This window comes from Anoplopoma fimbria, chromosome 1 (genome assembly GCF_027596085.1).
Source record: "Anoplopoma fimbria isolate UVic2021 breed Golden Eagle Sablefish chromosome 1, Afim_UVic_2022, whole genome shotgun sequence".
NCBI lineage: Eukaryota > Metazoa > Chordata > Actinopteri > Perciformes > Anoplopomatidae > Anoplopoma > Anoplopoma fimbria.
In genome coordinates, this window is record NC_072449.1 from 24,285,286 (window position 1) to 24,312,421 (window position 27,136).

At 42.5% G+C, this 27,136-nt stretch overlaps 1 protein-coding gene across 7 annotated transcripts in view; it reads right to left on the bottom strand.

Annotated features, from left to right (window-relative positions):
* Positions 1–27,136, bottom strand: part of robo2 (roundabout, axon guidance receptor, homolog 2 (Drosophila)) — a 293,914-nt gene that overhangs the window by 146,492 nt on the left and 120,286 nt on the right. The window contains exon 1 of one of the 7 annotated variants that reach the window (XM_054598203.1): positions 7,963–8,383. The exons of the other annotated variants lie outside the window; for them this stretch is intronic. Within the exon in view, the coding sequence (XP_054454178.1) occupies positions 7,963–8,017 (55 nt within the window). The 5' untranslated portion in view covers positions 8,018–8,383. Of the gene's footprint in view, positions 1–7,962; positions 8,384–27,136 lie in introns of those variants that run through there. 7 annotated transcript variants of the gene reach the window in all.

The window sequence follows — 27,136 nt, forward strand, 5'->3', positions numbered from 1 at the left end:
TCTTTCCTGCTAAGATCTATACTCTGACAGCACACACAAGGGTAATTCTAGGAGTTGCTCTCAACCTCTCACTGCATCCTTGCTCGACTCCAACAAATATCAGATAGAATTCCACTCTGAGTGTATTTCGGGCAATGATGTGGTGGGGTCGTATTGACTCTGCATCTGTGTATTTGCCCTCCCTATCCCATGCAGATGGAATATATAAATAGATTACTGTGGGAAACAGCATATCTGATTCTTGCTGCAAGGGGCTTATTCACATATCTTGCTTTTCAAGCAGTTTACACCTTGTTTTGTTTTCTTTCCAAATACTCTCATTCTAACTCTTCATTCTACTATCAGTAGAACTGCAAGGGTGATGTTATCTTTTTTTCAGCAGATGGCCTTTATCTGAAGCGCTGAGATTGCTGACGTGAAACAAAAGAGGAAAGGGGGAAAAGGAGGATGACACAATAACAGTTTATACCTCTGTATATGATGAAAAGGGCGCTGCTTGTTTTCTTCACATAGGCTGTACATAGTGTAAGGAGTACAGCACCAGCTCTGTGGGACTGTCAGGTCACTGGTACAGACAGTAAACTGTGTGATGCAGATTAAATGATTTCCGATGCCATGGCCACTGGAGCGTGTAGCTCGCTGCACCACCCCACCTTCTTCAGCCCTCTCTCTGCGCCTGCACATCTTTCTGAGCAGCCATTTTTCTTGCCTGCCTCTTCTTTGTACCGTGGCAGTAGCCTTGATATTGAAGATGTGTGCTTCTGTGTGAAAAATCAACAATTCAAACCCCAGAACAAGTAGTAAAAAACTAAGAGGTGGATTGAATTATTCATTTCTCCCCCCCCCCCCCTCCTCGTCAACTACTGTAGTGGAGCCATTGAGTTAGGTCAATGTCGATTTGCTCCGGTTAAGTAGTGGTTAATCAGCACAAAACTATAGCAGTGGAGCACAGTTTTCTTTGGTCATTGTAATCTCTGTAAATGTGCTATAAAAGCAGATTAGTGAGTAGCAATGTTCTTGAGATACATGTCTGTGTGTGAGTGTGTGGGAGTGTGTTTGGTGTGCATGCGAATGTAGACACAGCTGAGCGCAAAACTTCAAATCGCCAATTCCCTCCTTTCAAGCGCGGGCTACTCTAAACAGTTCTAAGGGAAGTGCAATGAAATGAATGGCATCAATTGATTCTCCCTCAAGCATTGTAATCTCTTTACCTGCATTGCTGAGCTGCCCCAGCAGATTGAACGTGGCAAAATAAATAAGTGCTTTATTGCTTTAGAAATGAAGTCGAAGGGGAGGGGGAGGGTGGAGGAGGAGGAGGCCTTCAGGTGTCCATGATACACCGTGTTGAGAGATGAGTGGATAATTGGAGGTGTGCCACGGTTGCTGACTTGTAGTGAACACACCGCAGTGTCCCTGCATGTCAATGAGGGCAGGCACCACCTCCAGACGCTCCAGTGGTCTCCAGACCCACACACGCCAACATGAGGAATAAGAGTCCGTAACCACACACACACACACACACACACACACACACACACACCATCCCAGTGATGGACTCAGAGAGCAGGGCGAGGTAATGAAATGGCCCTTATAGCTCACTGTTTGTTTCTTTAAGGTGCGGCATACCGAGTCAAGATGAGATTTATTAAATTTCTATTCCGTGGGACACTTCATCTGGTCTGGCTTAGGGCGACAGGGTCAAGAGCGCTAGCGGTAAGTGGATGAAGGACTCATTCAATTTACTCATGCTCATAAATCCATGCTAACACAAAAAAACAATAGTCTTTGATGGTTATTAATGGTGCTCACAAACACATTCGCACACATAAACCCACTACGTTTCATAATTCTACCACTGGCTGGGTGTTACCGGGCCTCCAAATGACGAATGCCTGGGAGCAGCCCTCCAGGAAAAAAAATCATCACCATCCTGGAAGTGGAACCGGGGAGTTCAAACGTTCAAGGATGCGATTAAGGCTTTCTTCCTTCCCACCGCAATGGTTGTGACACTTGGCTTGTGCCACGTTCCACACTGAGACCTCGACCACAAAGCCAGTCTCACCAGGAGCCATTATATACAGTAAATCAACTCACCCCTGGTCATGGTGGCTCAGCTTACAAAGCAGTGTGGTGCCATGTTTCCGCAGCACGGGGCACAACAAGGAAAAAAACAATCCTTGCAGCACTGACATGCAATGCAGGCCTTATTACTTATCAACTTATTATGTATGTATTCATGTGAACGTCGTCCAAATGAGAACACTGTTGAATCAGGCTGCTCAGCCTGACGGTGTTTTTTTTTTTTTTTTTTTTGCAACTGAACTGTAAATATAATTTTGCATAATACAGTTTATATTAGCACATAGACATGCTCATCGCATACCAAGGTTATTTAGAAATACATTAGCAGGGAACACTATGTCTTTTAGCCAAATAAGGACTAAGAGACGCCAAGAATAGTGACAACACATAATTCACAGTATAAACTAAGATAAAATAATAGAAAAGTACAGTATTTGCAACTCATAAAACGCATCGACAATATCAACGTGTCAATGCTCACATGATCAGCAGGGGGCCAGCTATACAGTAATGTTACCATGCAGGCAGATATCAGTCGGTTCTCACAAGGTCAGGCCCCTCACCAGACCTCCAGGTTACTATAGTTCACCACTAAAACACTAGTTTGGCAAGAGATGGTGTATAGTTTGGAGTCCATGCGGTTCTGTGGGGGTTAGATTCCCCAGTTAGTTACAGGGAAGAAAACTTAGCAAGCTGTCACGTCTGGGTGATCCATAGACCGAGCCGGGGATGGAGATGGTGGAACGAGACACTTATTCACTGGCTCCACCACTCTGAGCGCCATTACAGCCGCACCGGACAACTGCTGTGTGTGTGACGGATGTGTGCTCGAGTATCATGCTCTGGCTGTCCATCTTCACACATCTCACACTGAGAGACAGCTCATGCATTTTTATCAGCAGGCTTGACCTCATCTTCAAGACACTCAGCTCAGGTACAACTGTCACACGGACGCTTGAGAATGAAGAACAAGAGTGAACGTTACCGACCGAAAACACAGAGAAGAAAAACAAGGAGGCATGTGATAATGACTATAAATAAACCATAAACAGGGATTGCACATTCCTACAGTATGGTCCAATTGCTTTTTTCATTCAACTAAATTGCACTTATTTACTCAGCCAGAATGCATTTGTGTGCTTCTCTGGGTGTTTGCCTTGCGTGTATAGTTATAAATTTGTATGTACTTCTGTGGGTCACTCAACCTCGACATCCCTCCCTTCTATTTGAAGGTTGCTGCGAGAGAGCCAACCAGCGGGCAGAGCGAGGCCAACGGGATACAGAGTAATTAGACGCTTCCCCAAACACGACGTTTCAGTGCAGTGTGCAACATGAAAACACTGATAAGGCCAACATGCCGTCTCTTCCAGCGCGTTTCAGGCATCACCGGCTTGTGTCGTACTCAATCCTGACTCCCTGTCTGCATTTTGGCATGCTCTTAAGATAATCGAGTTTTGTGGAGATAAGAATGCTCGTCGCATCCACACTGCAACTGAGTAATCTGTCCCGCACAGAGGCAGTGTGTGTGTTGTAACCGCTGGCTTGGTATTTGCCATTGATCAATAAGGTTTTTTTTTTTACTATCATCTAATCATCAGGGATTATATAACAGTAATTAGATCCACGCTTTCTGTCTGTTGGCCTGCCTTACAAAACCCTTAATCGGCTGTTTGGGAAACAGAGTCAGCGAGAGAAAAAGGGGCGAGGATTAAATCTGTGACTTGGGGCCCAGGAGGGTAAGCACAGGTGTGTGTTCTGTAAGTACAGGTGTGTGAGACAGGTGAAGGACCCGGCTGCCCGCTTTACCTCAGAGTCAGCATGCTCAATTCATCATACCACTCCTCCCCCATCCCAACACACAGTCCGACTATACTGCCATCGCAGGTGTACAACAAACCCCTCAGTGTTTGAATTCCACCCTCATGGACAATGCCAACGACGGTTAGTTTGTGTATGTATGTGTGTGTGTGTGTGTGTGTGTGTGTGTGTGTGTGTGTGTGTGTGTGTGTGTGTGTGTGTGTGTGTGTGTGAAAGAGAGAAACGGTGAACAAGATGTGTTTGGGGAAGTTCTGAAAGCTAAATCATTTGAGGGAAGATGCTTATCCTTTACTGCCGCCTACCTGTTAGCATTAAACCTCCACCTGTTCCCGGTGTTATCTCTTACCATCTCCCTATCTTTGTTTCTCTAGGCAAGAGCATCAAGGCATTAGACCTTTTTCTGCTCTGTAAATGTCAGGGGTATGCTTGGCTGAGGCTTAATAAAGCGGAGGTATTACTTCCCCTGCATTCTGCTGGTCTTACTGCAAAATCAGCCATGTGCATTGTCTTCCTCTGACATTTTCTCTCCAGCTTCGGCACCATGGAAATGTAAAGGCATTAACCAGCGTGAGTTTAAAAACAGCTGTGAATCCTTTTATTTCTGAGTGATAGCAGAGCAGTACTTTGGACTTAGAGGAAGTATGCAGAGCTCAAAGTCCATTATCTTCTATCCTGAATGTGTGGAGTGATGGCTGCTTAAACGTGATCCACAGAGCAGACAGACTTGGCTGTTGAAATATCATAGGAGTTGACAGGCCCTAGTCAGTGGTCAAGTAACACTTATCCCATACACACACACACACACACACACACACACACACACACACACACACACACACACACACACACACACACACACACACACACACACACACACACACACACACACACACACACATACACTTATGAGGACTTATGAGCTGATTTCCATTGGAGGAGTGCTCGCCTCATTCTTTGTTCCCTGTTATATCACTCCCTCTTATGATCCCCACCTTCGTCTTTATTCTGCACTCATTTTTGACGCTAATCAGAGAATAAACAGCAGTGCACTCTGATGCAGAGCAAAGCGACTTCCTTGACAGTGATGAGAGCGTGGGAGACAGTCGAGGAGGGGAGCTTCCTGTAGATGAAGGTTCATCATTACAGCAGGCCTATTCCAGCAAATGAACCGCAATTACAATAACGCTGCCTAAACGCTGCCAACTCAAGCAGAACAATCACATTTGGGGCGAGACTTCGCCATGGCTCTTACACAATGACCTCAGCCTGCCTCATCATTCACCTAGACTGTTTTAATCTGGGCTTACTTTCCATTATAGGGCGGTACTTTAAACCTCTCTCATTCAATCATGACCATCAACAGAGCTGTTAGTCTCCGGGGCACTTTGGTAATAAAGCCTCATCTTTGCCATTTCCCTTTAAAAGATTGTGTTGTTAAACAACTCGTCTCTCAATTTTTGTATTTGATTACAATCACACTGTCTCTCCCTCCCCCTCCTTTCCCTGACACATACACAACCACTCTTCGGGTGTGGGTTTCTCTTGACTCAGCATCCCTGAAACCACAGCCCTGCTGGCAGATAGTGAGCTGTACACTGTCTAGGCCACTGAAGACTCTCCATAGCCTCTTGGACAGATTTAAGTTGGACCGTATATCAGCACCTCTCAGCGTGTCGCCCACGATGGACGTGATGTCACCGGCTCCTACATCAGGCACAAGCATGCGGGAGGTCTGAGAATAGCAAAAGGTCAGGAGTGCATGTCCACTATGCAAAGCATGTTTCTAATCCAGCTTCAAAAGCAGCACGGTGGAGTTTAAGAGATAACCAGGCAGCTGCTGACCGGTGTCTTCCTGGAAATATCCTGCCATCAATCTAATTCTTAAAGTGTTGTGACTCTGTTTTCAAATGCACAATATCTTTCAACCCTGGCAACAACAGCCAACACACACTCAGTTTCTCCCTCTATTCTCTCTCCATCTCACCTTTTCTCTCCTCTCCTACACACTAGCAGCATTAATCACAGCACACTAAACAGTGACTGACGCCATTCACAAGGCTTGGCTTTGTTGGCTATGCTGCCCAGTGAATACAACTCCAGACCTTTTTGTCTGCCTAAGTGGACTCTTAGAGGAAGCTCCTCCCTCTCCAAGGACCCTCAGATTACCTCTGAAAGGGGCTGGGTGATGGGTGAGTTCTGCAGGGATGGAGGCAGGGGGGAGCAAGGGAGAGGGGGAGGAGGGTGACAGGCAAATGATTGGGAAGATCCACTGCTCCCGGGGAGGTGTGCACCCTCTCCCTCTGGACAGCTAGCAATGCCATCAGCCACTGCTTAGCAACCAGTGGGTTTGGCTGAACAGAGTAAAAGACGCCGAAATAAGGTAAAAGAAAGAAAAAAAAAGAAAGAAAAAGAGGGCAGAACCCGGCAGAAAAAAGGAGGCTTGATTTGCTAAACTACAGAAGGCAGGAGAGGCAAAACTTGCAGCTGTGTAGAACAAAGGCGCGAGCTGACAGGTGAAAGAAAAGAAAAATGGGGCCTTGTAGGCACTTGCATTCAGAAAAAACTCTGCTTTACATACTGCTAACGTGTACAAACAATACAAAGCAAACACACGAATCGTCACTCACAATGCAGTGCTGATATAATATCCCAGCACGTGACTATTCAGGAGTATGATTTTCTCATTCTATGATCAACACTTTGTCCGTGTAGGTTGTGAGACAACTGTGAAAAGGTGTGTCCAATTCAAAAGCAGCACTAAAATTCAATCAGACTTCAGGTTTATGCATTCTAAAAGTAATACATCTTAATCTCTCCCATCATTCCACCAGTCACAGGTTGGACCAATACCAATCGCCATTTCTGTCACCTCAGCCCTCCCATTTTGATGATTGATGTGAGTCATCACATTAACTCTGCAGTCCAGGCGTTTTAATGCCACCATTAAACCAGTTCTCTTGTAGGCCAGTGAATCCTAAGAAACCTTGTAAAGTCGTAAAAAAAAAATAATAAAAAAGATGACTTAGCACTTGCCAGCAGATAGGACTAAGAGGGATGACGATTTGGGCAAGATAAATTAAACAGTATCAATCGCAGTTGCATCATTATTAAAGTGTAATCAGACAAATGAGAATAATAAACTGGGGCACTGTCCCAGCTTGGATTAAAGGCGGTTTACACAACGGTGCAAAACCGCAGCATTGCAATCCTAAAGTGAAATGACCACAGCAGCAACATCCACTACAGTGCAGGGGCAAGGTGATCCCAATCTATCGGCCAAACACCTCCAAGACAGTGAGCCCTTCACCCACGGCTCTGAACTAATTGATGTTCTGTTAGACTACTTTTTTTATTCGTACCCTCTGGATACACAGGTATATTTGGATTTGTTTGCCAGTATTAATAAAATATCCTCTCCACCACCTGCACTGAAGTGATAACCTGTAGCCACTGTAAGAGAAGCTTTACCATTCATAGATAGTTTTGCTTTACACTGACTGAGTCTCACTGAGTGAGAGAAAAAAATAATTGTAACTGGTCCTTTATATCATAATACATGCTTATCATTCAGTAATATTTACTTCTTAAAGTGCACTACTGGTGATTCTTCTATTTGTTGCACAAGGATAAAAAAAAAAATTCAACCTCCTGAGAGGCGAACATTAGCTGCATTTGGGTGGAAGAGTTATCTGTTGAATCCAGCTGTTTGTTCATGTGTTATTTGGGTTTTATGAATGAAAAAAAGAAAATATATCATGGAAAATATTTGCTACAATGATAGAATGAAATAAATTGAAATCACAACTCCATAAGGTCAGCCTAGTTATCAACCAGATGACTGTATCTCAATTAATAAATCATTTAATAAATACAAATTATATCAATATATATATATTGTTTTTCCACTGCAAACCAGAGTCCAACAACATATATTTACAATATTGATAAAAGAATCAAAACTGTGTTAAAAATGACGGGTGGAGTAGTACCACAGACAGAACCGGATATTAATATATCCCAAAAGAAGAAGTTTCACACACAACAACACGTTAGACAACTTACCATCAACTTGAAAACACAGTAATCCGCCAACAAGGATGAACGCTAGCGGACCCATACTAGCATATTAAACATCCACGGCGGGCGGAGAGTCCTCGATTCACTGCAGACAAATTATGTCCCAAAGAAAAAATAAAGAAATGACAGGCAAGTGTGCTCCGGGTCTGTGACAGTTATGGAGAGCTTCTTAGTTACTGACAAAAGCCAGTTTCAATGTCCAAAAATGGAGAGGATCCATTTCACAGCAGGTCAACCCGGAGCTGCTCGGGGTGTTCATATCCACCAGAGCCCTGGACGCGAACTCTCGCTCTGGGAGTGTTATTCCCCGGCTTGCCCCCGTCAGTTCATCCGCAATGGATGTGATCTTTTCTCCTGGATGACCTACTGGACAAGCTGGAGCCCGAACGAGGAGGAGGAGAGAGGAGGAGGAGGAAGTCCAACGTTAGGCGGGACACTGGTCCGCAGGTCCTCCGCTCCTCGGGACGCGTCTGTGTGTCCACCTTTGGGATCTTCAGCGGTGTCTCCACAGTTCAACACATGGCTCTGCTGGCTGCTCTGACTGGGAACCAGCCTTCAGTGCGTTCCTCCCCCCCACCCACCCCAACAAAAAAAAAGTTGTTTTATTGTAACGGGAACCAGCTCCAGAAAGACCCATGTGGTTAGTCTAGGATAAAGCGCTGGAAGTGTCCAGTCGTACTACAAGTCACTTCAACATCCTCCTTCCCCTGTCCCCTACTGCTGCTGCTTCTTCTTCTTCTTCTTTTTTTTTTTTTATTTCACAGCTTGGCCGCTAGGAGCGCACGATCTAATGCGCGCAACCGGCACAGCCCCGCAGCCCCGACACACCGGAGCTCAGCGGATTTGCACGGGGACAAACACACGGATCGGTGGGTGAAGACAGCCGCCTGAAGGAAAGAAGAGTTGTAAAGTGGAGGGAAGCTCGGATCTCGGTTCAAAATCTGTCTGTAGCTATGGAGAAATGAAGACTTAGCACTACTGGTGAGATAATGATTGGAAGCAGAGGTGTGTTGGAGTGGAGGACAAACCCAAATCAACTCTGAGGTTCAAAATGTGCTTAAGACAAATGACATAAATGCATTGTGTAGCACACAAAGTAAGAACTACACTGATGAGCATTCTAATTGAACACATGCAGGTAGTTTAACCACATTGCTTAGTAGTGGGGAAACACAGCCAACAGGTAGTATATGTGATAACACAAGACTAGGTTTTATGATGGAAAATCGTTTGGGAAAAGAAGAATAGTGCAGAGAGTAAATGATAAAAAAAAAAAATAATAATAATGTAATTCACAATTTCAGTATATTGTAAAAAAAACGAATCAATTCTCTTCCTATATGTAGGCATATTAAAGCTGTTAGAAAGGAGATGCAGAAGACGTGGATGTTAATGCATTGAGGTATTGAAGGGAATTGTAAATATGATCTCTGTCAGAAATCAATGACTGATTGACGGAGGAGAGAGCGGGCCTCTCTGCATACATGTGTGTCTCATCCAAGGCAAGGTGTGCAGACAAAGACAGAATACAGCAAGCACACAAGGAAACCACTACAGTCCCATGTTTAATTATACACAGATTAAGGTAATATGATTGGGCTCAGCAGTCAGGACCCAAGATATGTTGAGGTTCAAAGATAGAAAGGGGGGGGTCTTGTATGTGGTCCGCATTGCTGCCCAGCAACCCTCTTCATGTCGTCTCACCGGTTTATTACAGTAAGCTGTGAGCTGTGAGCTCCCCCTACTGGTGTCAGTTATAGTCATCGTCTCATCTCCGGAGTGTTTGATACTGCCCTATCAAGTGGTTTAAAAGGAGGAGACAGCACATGTAGCCACAAGAGCAAGATCTTCTGAAGCAGCTTGATTGATACAGCATGATTGCTCCATCACATGCATTTTGAATTAAGCAGGCTGGTAAATGTCATGCCAGAAGAGCTCAAATTAAATAACTGGTTTATATATATATATATATATATATATATATATATATATATATATATATATAGGGGTATGTTTGAGAATAGTAAGATTGAGGACAGCCAATGCAAATTGGTTTATTATTATATCCGAAATACAGAATGCAAGCTGTATGCAACATTAAATGAACATTTAAAGAGATGTAAGATCAATCGTACAAACTTGCCCCTTTGTGTTTTCCACTAGCAGGAGCACCACCTAAAAGGCTCAAATTTCCCATTTTATGATTTACATCAAAGTCAGCCATAGAACAAAGCCCTCAAAACTCACAGTATGTTCCCTGAAGGTTTCTGTGAAAACCATACTCTCCCAGTAAAAAACAGAGACTAACAGCATGACAGGATGGCTTTGGCAAAGGGAACCACTTCTATTGCCTTTAATAATAGCTTTGACTGCTCATGTTTTTTTTCCTTCCGTTTGTTTGTGAAGCTGCATGTTTGAGCTTGCCCTATAAAGGTCTTACTGGGAACTGCAACATGTTGTAAGTTTGTTGTAAGTTTACTAGCTTGCTCCCATTGCAGGCTGCGCTGTCAGCTGGCCAGAAACAGTGATTTGTCTTCATATTCTTTAATGTTTGTGAGCTGCATGCAAATCTCAGTGCCTCCGTGGTGTCCTAGATTCTACCAGATGTGTCCAACCAAACACACACACACACACACACACACACACACACACACACACGCTGAGCCAAACAAAAATGTATTGTGTCATCAGTGTTGCTGAGGGTTCAAGGCAAATAAAAGAGAGAAAAAGGGGAATTGGAAAAAGGTAATTTACTAAGAAGAAAAGCATGCTTCAAACATAAACAATAGAGTGTGTGGCTCCATTGATGGAAAAGTAAGTAGAGTGTAATTCTGCCTCAAGCACTGCCTTTTATTCCCCACTTTCAATCACTGCATCTGTGGCGGAGGCGGTGGTATCTCACGGGTTTCTAAATATCAGCTGAAAGTGGATTTATTTTAATTAAATTGGAGGCTGTGTTTACTCAGGGCAAGGCATGTTACATAAAAATGAGATGGTGGGGCAAAGCCATGGACTGATAACTCATGGACACGATCATGGGAGCTTATGCCTCATTCCACAGTTGGAAGAACGTCACAGATCTTTCATTAGGGTGACATTCACAATATTACTGACAAACAGGGTTTTCTAGGTTGATTAGATTTTTCATTCCAAAATCTGAGAGCATGCAGATGAGGTGTGACCACCCACAAATACGTGTGACGTCACCGAAGGGGGAAAGCAAAGCAAGAGCGGCGGTTTGGAACAGCTGCTTCAACAACGAAACCGTAGTTATTAAAAACATGGAGAAAAACACAGTCTTGCGTGCAGTTATGCCCCTTTTTCCATCCCTGCAAAGACGATTTGAGTTTCCTAGCAGATGCTGAAATGGACCATTTGTTTTAACCTAAACTAATCATGCCACAATTACTGTCACGTTTTGGCGCAATTACGTGTTTTTAACTGAATCAAAACTAATAATCAATCAGATAATTTCCCATTATTGTCTTGAAAACATCTGCTCATTGATGGCTCCTGCGTGGAGCCACTCGTCAGGAAGGTTGTTTGCCGCGACCCACATCCATCCTCGTCCACTTCTCAAGTGACATGACTTTAATCAGTCAAGTTTATCTCCAAAGGACTTTTGTGGAAAAGGGAAGCTGAATCATTGCTTCTATGCATATAAATATCTTCTATGAAAAGACACACAATAGCAGCTCCCTATAAGAAAGATAAACATTGAGCAGTTTGTCAAGGATTTATGTGATCACTTTAAAATCTGAAGTGCCGCACCCTTTGATAACACCATCCTCTAATGTTTCCTGTAAATGATTAAAGCTCTTTTATCCAGCCGCTCAGTTTATAGGGAAGCAACTTGCACATACAGTGCCGCAGTTTTTGTCTGTAGACAAAAGCACAGCTGAGGATCAATAGGGGGTCCCCAAATGGAGAGTGTGATATCTACGAGGGGAACAGGATTGTGTACAACCCCAGCATCCACTCTGGGGGGTTTGGAGGCGCATTCCAGCAGACACATTAATTGCTTGTAACTAAGGTGCAATTCAAATGCAAACTATATAAGAAACGCGGAGAGTGACAGAATGAGCGGTTTCGGCAAAGCTAGATCTGTCTGTATGTACGCGTCTGGGGGGGGTGAAGGGAGAAAAGTGTTTTTAATTGTGTGCCAGGTCAGAGGTTCAGGTAGCAACATCACTCATGATCAGATCGGAGTGGTATTTGGGGAGCTCTTAGCTGGATATCTTTCATGGCTGAGTATCCCCTTACTGGGTCCGGTCCTCTGTGTGGGGATGATTAGGAGCTGGAGGTGGGGGGAGGCGGTGCGTGGTGGTGGTGGTGGGGGGGGGAGTTGATGTGCGGAGGGGTGATTAATGTAGATGTCAGTAGCGGCCGTCCCTCTCCGGCTCCCTCCCCAGCATCCGTAATGACACCTGGGGAGGGCGGAATGGCTCTACCTGCAGCCCAGGCTCCCTCAGCAGGGCATGATTCTTCCCCATGATCCTCCTCTGTCAGCAGTCCTGTCACTGGGCTCGGATCAGGCCCTTATTAATGGGCCTCTATGTCAAACATAGATATTAAGCTGTGCTCTGCTCCGCACCATCCTCGGCAATAACACCCACATAGGCACACACACACACTGACACCATCATTTCTATACAATCCTGTGACAAGACACACACACACACACACACACAGCACGGTGCGGCACACTCATAACTCACAAACACATCACTACATGCGCATTAACATTCGTTGAAATATTACTTTCTTATTTAGCAAGTTTTACAGATTCAGTCGGGGCACGACAAAGAGTCCATAGATCTATAAGATGTCTCTGTTTGCCTTCTCTACTTCCACTCCTTAATACACACAACCCAATTTCACATTAGGCTGGAACAGTGACAAACCTCTCACCATGATGCATTGTGAGCCAATGCAAATCACTCCACTCGGGGAAAAAAGGTTATATGGTTAGTGAGTAAGGATTAAAGTGTGTGGCAGGGAGAACACGAATAGACCCAACGCGTTGGCAGAGCCTCAGCAGCTCGGACTGCTTTTGCCATTTAGTCTTGTGGCTTAAAATATGAACAGGGAGACATTCATAAGAACCCCACGTTTTTGGAGACGTAAACCAGCCGAACAGGGTTCATGCAGGGCAATAAAACATTTAATGGAAGTCAGTGCGACACATGTGGAATCCTGTACTCTCTGATGGTCCCTCAGAGGGGCTGAAGGAGGAGGCTGGGCACACGGAGGAAGTACGGAGGACTCGACACCTGAGCTCCATGTGGAGAGAGGCTTCCATCAGCGGGACATAAACTCTGTATGTAATGCATCGCCCCGTCTTCCTCTGCGTTCACTGAAAGGCACGGGAAGTGAGATAGGGGCACCGTATCAAATGTTGCAAAACTGGGGATTACCGTTTAGGAATTCTTGCTCTTCACTGCAAGTCTAGCTCTGTCATAGCTCGTTCTTCTCTTTCACTGTCATGTCGAGCAAAGTGCTGAATAACCTAGCTATCAATATGTAATCTGGTTTCAAAATTCAGAGAACTATGAGTAAATTATATGGGACACAGTAAAGCACATTCATGTCTTTACTTGCCGCCGAAAAATTGTTATTGCTCTATAAAATATTTATGACTAAATAAACCGCAATCACAGTTGAAGTTCAGAGAAGAAAAATGTGCTTAGATATTTTTTTTATTAGTTTAAAACTTTAAAACTAAAACATCTGTTTCATCAGGACTTTGCGGGTGTGGTTCGAACAGATTTGATTGACAGCTTCATGGCAATTTAAGCAAATAACCCCAGGATTCATTACATTGAGATTCAAATGTGGCTAAACTCTGATTGGTGTGCAGAACTACATAACAGCATTTTTTCCCCAACTGAGCCCCGCCCATGTGTAAAATAAACAAAACTTTGACATCAAATTTTGTGATGAAAGTTGCCAGCATCTGAAGACGTAAGATGCTATCATGTGTTTTTAGGGATTTTACTAGTGAGTATTTGTTTTTTTCTTTAGCCAAGACTGCGTCAGCAAAATGAACCAGTCAACAGAGATAACGATGCCGCAAGAAAAGAAATACTGTGAAACAGTGCAGCTCAAACGACTGAACAAAAACCCTCCAAATACTTCTACATTTAGTCCGGTACACAGGTGGTATCATCAGCATTTTTTCCCCTGAAAAGGCCAAAGAAGACACTAACAAACTCACAAATGTCAAAAGAGAAACCTATAAAGTACACTATGAGATAAATTCAGTTGCAGCGTATCCAGAGTAAACTTGACGGGATGATCTGTCTCCTTTCTCAATTTCTTTTTTCTATTGTATGTCAACCTCTCTTTTCCTCCCACTCTTATTAGCTATTCCAGACACTCTTCTTCAACACATTCCTGTCATTTATGGAATTTCCCTGTCTAGGTGAAAAACACTCCCAAGACCCTGGGAGCTGTGGCTAATTAGCTGGCCTACTTTTTCCCTGAACATAGTTGCGTAATCTGCCTCGGTGGAAACTCATCGCAACTGTCCTCCCCACCCCCACCTAGGGGCAGACCTTGATAACAGGGTGCTAGTCACTGTCACCACACAACAGGGTAAACAGCTTGGTCCAGTTAGCGATGGGCAGCAGCCACTAATTAGTGAGAAGTAAATGCTTGAGCTGTGACGAGTCAGAAGGGAGGGAACGAGAGGAAGGGAGGACGAGAGCTTCTCAAGTATCTCTCCAACCTCCTTATCAGTGAGGACACTGTCCTTCCTCTCTCCAGCCCTCCTCCTCCTCCTCCTCAGACATCATTAGCCCGGCTCTGAGCAGGCTCTGTTTCTTCTGGTTTATAAATCTCCTGGTCTTGCACAACTGACCAGACTATAAATACTGATAAGACTGGCTTCATGTTTGGCATGAGGAAACCCGCTGTGTCAATCTTCTGTAACAACGGTGTCAAAATCAGAGTTGGTCTCATAAACACCCAAGGAACCCCGACAAATGGATTTATTTGAGCTACCAACATCATGTATTCATAGCAATTTCCATTTCCCTCATTAAAACATTATTGCGAAGAATTGTCAAGTCTCCCCAGGACTTGGCACAGGCATCCTCAATCAGGAAAACCAACTTTATAAGTCTTGTTGGGGAAGCACAGCAAATTTAAATGTCTGTGAGACGCATTGTGTAATCATAAATACCACTACTAACCTGTTTCCCACATGATTTAATCAATGTAAAAGACAGTAGCTGCACTGCATATTTCCAATTTATTTTGTCTAACAATTTAACACAATACATATGTATTCAATGAGAGGAGATTGTATTGGCAAAAGGGTCTGTCTTTGAGGAAGCAGAGTGGTTGTGAGCCTGAACTAAGAGTTTAATTAAACCTCCTATTGTAGTGGTGGCATGTGATCAATAAATAGTATTTAAGGTTTGCTATACTATTAAATTGCTGGAAGACATGCAATTTTCTTTCCGTGCTAGCAGGTAGCAAATGTACAGCAGTGGAAATAGCATTATGCTGCAAGCTTCACAAAGGTATCATCTCTTTATAAGTGTTTATTGTATTGAACTGCATATTGTTCTTTGTTGGATGACATATTGGAGGGATGCTCAGTTTTTTTTTCTGCTTGCATTCTATATTTCAGGATAGGAAAGTTGTGTTTTGCGGAGCAGCCGCTCATCCATTCATGAAAAAGTCAGACACAGTGATTGATTTCTTCTTTACATGCTTTACTAGCTCAGAACTCAGAGGTCAGAGATGGAGAATTGGGATAACAGTAAGATATTGTGTGCAATCTTAAATCGATTCAAGTATTCATCAGGACAAAAAACAACGCACACATTTTTGCGTACTCTGCTACTGTCCCACTCATATAGTATTATGTTTAATACATGTTTAGCTCTCAACCCAGTATGCTGGAGAGTGTAAACCTCACCACTCAACATTATTATGTACTCATTGTAGCTAAAACCCATTTTCAGGGACTGCAAATGTGAATAAACAGTTTCAAATAAAACTCAGCTTTTATCCGTTAAAAGGCTGTTTCCCGTTTGCACACAGTCAAGATTACACTCAAACTGCGTACCCCATTACACTCTCAACTATGCACTCACTTTTGGAACAGAGCCCAGAATTAAAACTGTTCCTCTCACTTCTTCTCTCGTCCCTTTGAAACCTGTTCAACAATCCCCGTCCCCTCTGTGCACCGTAAACGGGCTGTAATCATGGCTAGAAAAACAATATTACCCCCTCATGTGCTTTAAATAGTCTGCCTTGCTGCTCACCTTAAGTCATGTGTTTGGAGGGGGAAAGCATAAATCTCATTATTTCGGATTTGGTAACCCTGTGGCCCGGGACAATGTGAACATCTGTTGTCCCCTATTGCCAGAAACTAAAATATATTGTACGCTTTGTTCAGCCATGTTGTCGTGCACAGCTCCATCTCCTCTACCCAGGATGACTTGTTATAGATGTGACAGAAGAATAAATACTCACATTGTAGCAGCAAGTTCATTTATTCACATACATAGAAGCAATCTTCTAAGTTTATCATTTTTTTATGAAAGATTTTTAGATTTATAATCTCTAAAGCAGTGGCTCTCATTTATCAATACTTTTTGGCGTGATGGTGACCGTTGCCCTGAATAAAAAACATTGACTAAAAGTATTCCACTTAAACAGACAGCCCCGCCCCTGTATGCTGAGTGCTATCGACTGAATCAATTGAAGGCAACGCTCATCAGAGGTTCAAACTCAATTGCCCCCCAAAATGGAAAGTGATTTAGAGCCTGAGGTCAGAGTCGATCCCAAATGACACATTAGGGTGTGCTTTCCCCATGCCTGGCCAGGGACACCATGACCCTTTTGGGTGAAAAAACATCCAGACACTGGGGGAGCCCCCCCCAGGCACCCCAACAGACAAAAATGATTCAATGTCCCCAATCTGTGATGAGTGATAGTTTGACACAGATGACGCTTGCTGGACATGACAACACTGGCATATAATTACATTTAGGCTTGAACTTGCACACAGATTAACAGTCTAAATTCAGCAGTTACTCTACTGAATGTTAGAATATACTGTGTGCTGGAGCCCTTCCCTGAAGGACAGATTGATTTGTAAATGACAGCTGAGTTGTTGCATGACAAGAGGCTGCAGCTCAGCTGTATCATTCAGGCTGAGCTCCACTCAAACCACTGATCTGGTGATAAAACAATGGAGGAAGTGGATTTCACAGTGAACAAGTCTCCACCACTCAGTCCTAACCTGTGACCTCTTTTCTGTGTTCGCTAACCGTCTCCCACAAATAATTCTAACCCTGCTCAGCTGAATGAATTGCACAGACAGTATGGTTGGTCATAGTCTCTTCAGGCTCTGACATTTCCATCCCCCAGGGCCGAGCCTCCTGCGGCCGCAGCCTCGTGCCCTGGCCTTGCCACTTCACACTAATTGCTGCCTCATAAGCGAGCACCACAGCAACAAATCCAGTTAACGACAGTGGCATATTGATCGCTGGCAGGCAGGCAGGCAGCACCCCTGTCCCCAGGTATGGGAGGAGGGGCACTGTGGCTTTTACAACCTGAGGGATGGCCTGCACCCAATAAAGAGCAGGTCCCTGTGACAAAATAAAAATCCAAAAGAGGGTCAGAGTGATACAATTACCTCTCGGCAGCTCTGACCCTAACTGTAGTTGAACAATAGACTGCAGGATGATGGTGGGAGTGGGGGGCAGAGAAGAGGGGGCCCTCATTATAGAGGTAGGCCAGGAGACCTGTTCAATTTGCTCCATTAATGAGCGCTGAAGAAGCACTTTCACGCTGTCCCAACAGAGCCATTACAGGCCTAGTCTGAGCACCGAAGAAGGCTTCGTACTATGCCACAAATACTGCAGGCAACACTTGGACATTAAGCCAAACAGGTCTGAAAGCTATGAATACGCAAAAGGCTGCAGCCTATAAATCCATGATGTTTTCAATACAAAAACGCTGCATTGGTACTTAAGATGCTTTATGGTTGCGTGGTGTGTCCATCATAATTTCACTTTATTTATGGTGGTTTATTGTATTTTAAGTATTGTAAACAACTGAACAGGTTATACAGCGTGTGCTGACTGGTGTTTGGGTGTTTTATGCAGCAAACAAGGTGCCTAATTGGAAAAGGAAACAAAGCATATTAGTCAAACTACTCATTTACATACTAAAATGGCACAGAGAAAAAGGCAATGCTGCATTTTCCTCCAATTTATTTGTGCGGCAGAGCACAGTAAAAGGTGATAGAATGAGGCCAAACAATGGGAGGCTTAGTGTGACTGCTTTCCTGCTTAAAATCTAGCATCCATCAAAGATGTTATTTTCCACAGATACATATCGTAAATTAACTGAAGGTGGTAAACATCAAAGTTGTAAGCAATCATCAAAGAGCATTTTGGCACATTCCATAATCTGTTTTAATGCAGCACTAAATTACTGTTTTCCGTTGCCTTTGTTGTCTAATCTGGCTTACTTTCAACTCATACCGGTTCCTACGGTCTCTCCCTCCAAGAATAGCTCTTTCTCCAGTTCTAAGCTGTAACAACAGACAGTAGACGTTCGCTCTCTCTTTTATCCCAGCCGCATTACAAATTCTGCCTCAAACATTTGTTCTACTTACTATAGAGACTGAATCCACATTTTACTAGGAATGTGTACAGTACATTCACATTTCCATCAGCTGTTGATTTCTCATGCCAGGCTGCAGTAGTTGGTGTTCAGTAAAGATAGAGCAGTGTGTATACCACTGTTTCTGGATCCTTCTGCTCAATTTTAACTGTCCAACAAGTGTAAATTAAATCGGCTCATAATGTGACCCATTAATACATGATGCATTTATTATTTTCTTTATCGATCAATAAAAATGGGTTAGTGGTTACTGTAGATTGTGTGACCAGTGCAAAGTAAATTACTTCGAGAGAAAGTGTGGAAAACAGACATCTGGTTTTAACACAAAACTACAAGATGGCCACATCTGGACTAATACAATTAGATGCTGATTCCTCTGGATAACCCTCTGTTGTTGCAACACAAACCAGACTCAGCACCATTTGGTTTCTGGCACCATCCCTCTGCTTCACTCTGTGTAACAACTTGCCCCCCCCTTCACAGTGTTGACCCACTATAAGTCTCGACTGCTATGGCACGAGCACCTCTGAGCTGCCCGCTGATTTTTCTTGGCATGAAGAGACGGCCATAAAAGTTGAGTGATTTCAAATTTATGTTTGGCGGGTGGTTGGTTACTGATTAGCAGCTGCACCAAAGACACTTCTCTTTCAACATCATGACCAACCCACCTTAATCTCCAGAGATATATCCATGCTATATCACTATTTTCCATTATCAACAGTTTAGTGTTCATTGACTTTGTACATACTGTATCAACACTGACTTGAAAGAGCAGACAGTATCACCCAAATGTCATAAGGTTGGCGCATCAACAAAGACATGATGCAATAAAGGCCGATTAATGATTGAACAGTGATGATAGGAGACGTGCTTTTGCCTCTCTTTCGTCTTTTAATTATTATAAGATATATAAAAGATAGGACAAAAACATTGGCGGACAAAAGCACTGTGTAAGGTGATTTATCAGAGCACTGTTAATTATGTAATATAACGACACCCTCGCAGAGACACACAGAAATTAGCTCAAATATTTGTGCAAAATGTGTATGGAAACATACCTTTCAGCAACTGCTGAGGCACATTAGTATTGGTTATCATGCACCTTCAGCAGCAACAATTTGTGTAATCATTCAAAATGGAAAATTTTGCCGGAAGGGGACAAGTTTGCAGCTATGGTACGTGTATTTCTGTCTGTTCATTGACATTCGCGTTATTAAATATATCTGTGTTTGGGTTAATGTAATGCACTAGCTTGGCACTTTGATGCCTCTCTTCCCTTCTTTGATTTACAGTTAACACGAAACAGAAACATGAACATACGACAATGTTACAATACACAGCCATACATTATAAATGCATTCCCTGCAGTGTGACTCAGAATGGAAGTAAAAAACCAAACACAGAATATCACAATGCAGTCATATGGGAGTGAGTAAGTTAATAATTAAAAATATTATAAAGAAGGAAATTAGCTGCTCAAGGCTCATGACTCAAGAGGGTGTTGCCACCGTTGCTGTGGCCGGTGTTACAGCCTTCCAGGAGGTAAACAGAATGAGTGTGTGGGCATGCGGCCTTGGGTCAACAACATCATTTGGTTTTTACAACACTGCTGTGCAGTGCTGCTGGCCTTGAGACTTTACTGTGTGCCATTAAGGTGTAACACATTAAATCGAAAAGGTCATTTCTGCTCTAAAAGAGCGAGGTTACCTTTACAACAGAAAGAGAGACAAAGACAGAAGAGAGAGAGGGAAGGTGATAGCAAACATCTTTGTTTGCTAGCTTTAAATACAAAGAGGTGTACAAATTGTAAGACAAGAAGCATCTTCACGACATAATGATATTGTTATCAATCCATTCCTTCTTCCTCGTTGCTGTATTTGGAGGAGAGCCTATAGAATTGGTTTTGTGCTCCTTATTGTTTCCTCACTATCAACTGTAAAATCTATGTCGATAGAGTCTCTGGTATCCTAAAATTACAGCAGATTACAGTAATTGTACTTCCACTATCATCAGGATCTAAAAGAGGATATCAGAGAAAACAAAGGTGGATGTGTTGGGTCAAAAAGGATTGTAACAATTTAAACGTGGCAGGCAGTTTGAGCTGAGCCTAATGATTTCTCTGAGACAGTGTCATTTGAACACCTCACAGAAAAAGGACCCGTTTTAATAAGGCCCCTTCTTCTGAAACTACCTATTGATTTTCATTGGGGAGTTGTGGGGCAGTGACCTGCTCTGGTTCCTGGCTCCCACAAAAGCTAAATTGAGCCATTTAGAACATGGGTCTGTCTTTAGAGACTCCGGCTCAGCACCGACTCCCCCAGCCAATTTATTTCCATCAGGTGGAACTTTTCTTTTTTCCTGGAGCTGCAGAATTTCACCACAATGGACCTGCTGCTTAAGATCCTGGCACACGATTTCCTACTTCCTTCAATCAGCCTCTACTGAGTTTGGGCCTCACCTACAGTTCAACAATACACTTAGATCTCTGACCCAACTGAGCAGCAATGTGCACCACTGCAATACAGCTTGGTTTTCTTTTTTTTTCTCTCTTTAAATCACAATGGAGTATTGCGCCCAACAAAAAGTTGAAAGAAGATTATTGTGTGTCGCTGCTCCGGCTCCACTCACAGCAGACTGTCAAATATATTGGCCCTGTGCAGCTGAAATGCACTGACTGGTTGACTTGACAAACAACGCAGAGAGAGGAAAACTGCCATCGGCGCAGACGTAACTATGTCACACGGAAATGCTGAAGGAATGCACATGCCACTCATACACAAGCCTGCATGCACACGCACATACCTTTCATGACACATATCAGTGTTAATTAGAGATGGGCGCTAAAGACCAGTCTTTAATTAGTACTGGATCCTGATTGGTCAGATTGTTGAAGTTTGCCGGCTCTAAAATTAGGTTTTTCCACAACATGTCGCCGTTCACTGATGCCGATGCATTCCTAAGCATTGCAAAACTACGCCGTATGTATGTTTACATTCTGTGGACTCTAATTACAGGTGGCATGTTAAAATTCTCTGCAGTTTGGGCTAACTGTCAGCAACGTGAACACTAGGTGTATGTTTATTAAAAAATGTTGTATTTAATGGGGCTAACACTGCCGACCTACCTGCTCTTAAATGTACTGCATGCCTTGCATTTTTAAAATGCTTCCATGCAACTTATTCGGTAACTGTTTATTTTTTTTTATTTTTTTAAAGAAACTTAACTCCCTGTGCATTTATATAGAGTCACTGCTCTGGCACATTTTACACACACATTTTTTCTCCCTCCTGGTGAACAACAATTAACAGTATGCCATGGACCACTACGCAGGAAAAAGGACAAATAAAGGATACATAGAGCATTGGTGCATCGATTTATACATTTGAATCTTGTTAAAATAAGGAGGAGTATTAATACGAGTTCTGATAAGTATGCCAATAAGCAGTACCGGTATCAATATAATCCTAATGATTCCCATCCCTTGTGCTAATAGCTGCAAACCACAGCTGTGGCCATTATAAAGTTCATGGATCTCTGTAAAACAGCCAGCCGTAGCAATGATCTTTCAATTGTCTCTACTAATGAAGACGAGAGGTGCATATAGTGCAACTGAAGCTAAAACTACTGTTGAGTAATTGTAAAAGGCAACAACTTGTTCCCATGTAACCACAAGTGTGTCAGGAAGGTTAAGACATTGGACGGGGGTTATTCCATTACAAGAGGCTCATATTCAGCTGTCTCTGCATGCAACATTCCATATCACCAAGGCGTAGTGTAACAGTGTGTGTGTGTTGTGAAAGAAATGAAGCAGCATTCTATTGGAAACCTGGTCAGGGATCACATACAAGCACATAGCTTGCTTTCCATCTGAGTGAACTCTTGCTGAAAGAGCAGAACAAGATGAAAGGAAGCGGAGAAACTGTCATATAAATGATCTGAACCGGAGATCAAACGAGAACTGCATGTCATTTTCCCCGATCAAAGTTAGGAACAAATCCAAATATTTTTTCTCTTTTGAGAAGCCATGGATGGAGGGTGTTATTCAGGTCAAGAGAATGTTAATGCAGTGCCATAGGTCACTTAAGTTACAGCGCACATGAGGTTATTAGAAATAAAACATGAAACAGTGCTCAAAGGCCGAACGAGAAAAACTGATATAGAAGTAAGAGAGGGGGGGGAAAAAACATTCAAGGTCACCCTCGCTCTTTCCCCTGCGGCTGCAAAACATTTCAGTGTACAGAGCTGCAGCACATTCATAGCTCAAACCAATTTTACCAGAGGAATCAATATGGCTGAAATATTGGGCTTTTATGAGTTGCTACATTGTGCTGGGGGCCGTGTGAGCGTAGTAATGTGTTCAGCTAGATTAGATTTAAACAGCCTGGATAGGGAGAAGGGGTGAAAATAACTTACACGAGTAGAACAAAGAGGAGCACAAAGGCAATGATTATTATAATTTTTGTAATCATTATTATTGATTGTTACATCAATACAGTCCTGGATATCATCTGCATAACATCCAACTGTGGTATAATGCACATTTAGTTGCAACTCGTAGTTAAAACCTATTTGATATCAGTGCGGGTGAATTGTGAGACGTGTGGTGTTTAGAGCCTATGAGCAAAACATAACTCATTGTTATTCATATTTGATGTTGTTTAATTAGTTAAACACAAGGCCCATATTTCCTTTTGCTATTCATTACTTATTAAACTCTCGTTTCACACGTGTCAGCAAAACGCTGCAAGGCGGATGCTTGATTATTATTTTGCTGTATTCCTTCAGGTGTACCTATTTGCCAAATTATCACTATGAAAGAGAAAGAAATAAGTCATGCAACATTGTTTCTCATAAACTATAGTATTTGGATTGTATATTTTAACAATGTGTTCCTGGTCAAATATATTTGTATCTCCATTCCCTTTGGGCTGTCGACTCGACACAATGTGGTGCAGGTGGTTCTTGTGGTTTCTGACAGCAGCCTCTTTGAGACCTTGTAAAGTCTCCGAGGTGTGGAAAAGAACATCACGTCAGCCACGCTGCCACAGAGCCACCGCTCGACCAAATGCCTGAAAAGAGCAGCTGAGGAAGCCATTACACAGCCGTAGTGCCAGGGAAAAGGGGTGGGCCACTGGGGCCCCCTGGCAGCGCCACAGTCATTAATGCCCTCAATTTGCCTTAATGGCTTTCTCAATCCCAGCCCTCAATTCCATTCGTCCCACCGCCAGACTGTATTTCGTCTCCTCTCACTGCCTGTAATTAATCCATTCATCTCTAAAAGATCCGATCAATGCTGTCTGGAAAGAGAGCTGCCACGCCGCCGGGAATAGTACAGGGAAAAAACATGGAGAAAGTGTTTTGGTCAAACAGTGTTTGTAACTGGACTGAAAAAGAAACTATTGATGAAATACAACTGTAAATATTGGTGATCTGTAACATCAATAACATGAAATAAAGAAATAAATGTTGGACAAAATCCCTTCAGCATTTCAGTACTTGTCTGAACTCCCACAGTGAGCCATTACAAAACTCAATAGGATCATACAGTGAACATTCGTACAAGAGATGATTTTCCAATTCCAGTCCCATCACATTACTTTTCCAAGCTAAATGTCATGCAGAGTTAATATATAAGAAAATCCATTTCCAATTTGTGTATTCTGAGGGAAAGAGATCTTGTGCTGGGAGACCATTCCACATGAAGCCAAATCCAGTTACCTTCATATCTATCACAATGTTTTTGTGAAAGTAGAGCTTTATAGAAGTACATGTTTGGGTTGTAATTGATTCATTTGGGGTAATAAATGGAAAGGCACAACATGTACATGGATGTGTTTGTATTTATGTGTGTGTCTTTGTGTGAGAGTGTCATGATTCAGAAATGCTGGCTGGCAATCAGGAACCACGGGCCCTCCCACTGACCCCACTACCAAATCCCCCTCCTTAATCTGGCCTGGGATCAATAAGTCATTTTTTGGAGCTGATTAGTTTGCAGCAGGAAGGTGGTCACTGTCTGATCTGTCCTAAGGATATAATCAAGCACTAAAAAGTGGCAGTACTGCCACTGTAATGTGAGCAGGGATGGGCGTCGTAGTATTATATGATACATGTATAATTGTAAATGTTTTTAGGACCATAATGCAGAAAGGAGCAGTTGAGCTGACATGGAAAAGGAAAATTTCCATCCTGTAAAAATAAGCACCTACAAAGATGAATAAATGTCTCTTGAAATTAAAATAAATCTCTAATAGTGAAAAATGCTTGTTGAAAATCCACCGTGTTGTTGCTTTGGTTTGTAAAGGGTGTTACAAGTGAAAAGGAGAGAAAATTAATGAAAATTAGAGGAAGTAGGGGGTGGCTGCAAAGAAGCCTGTAAGACGTTTTCATCCCTGAGACACTGACCGTGACCCCTCAGAAATGAGCAAAGAGCGCACTAAATAAATGTGTGGCTCGGTTGAATTCTCACTTCTCTTTGGAGGGAGCATTCCTTTCATGTTTGTATAACAAGACTATTCCAGTAAAACTGCTTTATCACTCTTCAGAATGATGTACTAACTAAGGTCATCATCATAGATGGGTCTCACAGTATGAATAGACTGGTTTACAGGCTTACAGTATATGGAAGATCACAGTATACTAACTAAAAGTAGGACCAGCATACTTGAATGCACACAAGTATTCTGTGGTTACCGAATTCAAACAAACAAATCCAACTGTACAGCTTTGGGACAAACAAAACAGTGAAAGAAGAAGAAAAAGTGGGACATCTGCATGCAGTTTTCAAACGTCAGACTAGTCAATCCAGATAAGACAATGAGACACTTCACATCTCTATACCATGGCAGGATTACAGTGACAAAAAGCTTTTTGTTTTTGTTCAGTTTTTATAGAGACATGCTGAGAGGTATACTGATGTTTTATTTAAACAAATGAGATTTCACCAAATAAGTAAAACAACTTTTTTCTCAGGAACCAAGTGGTCTACATTATAAAATTGTACAGCTATGCGCAATCCGTTGCTTTAAAACATACCAGGCTATGCTAATGTTTACGGCGTGTTTCATGTTACAAACAACTTCCCGTCCAAATTGTTATTTTTGGCCCCACTTCTTTTACTTTTATTTTCATTGATGTGTAGGCCTACTGCACTGTGTCTTCCTAACAGCAGGTTGTCTTTCATGTGCTACACAGCACCAAGGCTCTGAGGAACACTACAGGCTTTCAAAAGACGCTACTTTACTTTACTGCAATGCTGAACAGTCACCTCTCCACTTATTTATTCAATAACATTAAATAAAGTAGTGCTCTGTTAATATCTATAACCATGTACCAAATTGCAGCTCTATGTACAGCAAAAAAAAAAAAAACTTGATCAAGAAGCATCAGAGATCTCTGTAGTACAGTGTAGACTAAATTGCATGTTTTCTAAAAGAAAAGAAAACAACAAAATTTACAGGAGCAGAAAGAACAGTCATTCTCAAGGAGAAGGTGCAGTTCTGAGTAACATAAACTGTGGTCTGGTATTCCTCATTTGCAGTAAAGGTAGAAAAATAGTGATACACCAATTCATACATTTATGTTACAAACCAAGTAATCTGTACAAACATGTACTTAATTCATCTGTCTTTGCAAGCTGTTGCAATTCTATGACGAAGCCGTATCCCACACAAATAGCCATATAAAAGGCCAGTGAATCTCCTCTAATGGGTGCCATGAACTCTGAGTATCATGATCTCTGAGTGAAGCAACACAGTGATTCTAAAAGAAACCAGACGCACGGCTTATTCAAGAGGCTTAAAACACATTCATTCTGAGGGTTTCAAAGTTCAGCTCTCAAAATCTATCGAAGTATTGAACAGTTAGGACCTTGGGCCGGGGATTGCTGCACATGTTCCCTCTGCCGTGTAGCCACAATGTTGAGCTTTTCTCCCTAGAGTGCCATGATGATGGTGGTCATAAATCGGGTGTGTGTTTAACGGAGAGGCGACCAAGGCTGTCCCTACGCTTCTCATATTCTACCTTAAATGCAGCCATACACCCAAACTGATTTACAATCTGACCATTAAAATGACATCTAGGGAAAAGCTCTGGGAACATGGTGTAAGTCAACCTGTTAGGGCAACCTTGTACTTTTCTTTCTTCTTTTTCCTCTCTTAACACACGTACCAAATGGCTCCTTCTTTCAGCTCAAATCATAGGTTGGTCTAAGCAGAGACAAACAAAGAACAAAAAGTCTGAAAAATCTATAGGATGTGCAGCATTGGAAAAAAAAAGAGAAAATATTTAAATGTTGTAAAGGAAAGTTTAAACTACTATTACCCAGTCATGTCCAATATGCAAGTTTAATATCCATTTTTTTATTTTATATTCAGTCACACCTGAGTAAGAGGGGAAAGGGTATGTGGTACATTTAAAAACAGTGATTACAAAGAGAAAAGCCACTAGCAAAATGTGCCCTCTACTGGATTCTGACAGTAATGTTAACAAAGGAAGCCACAGAGTAAAC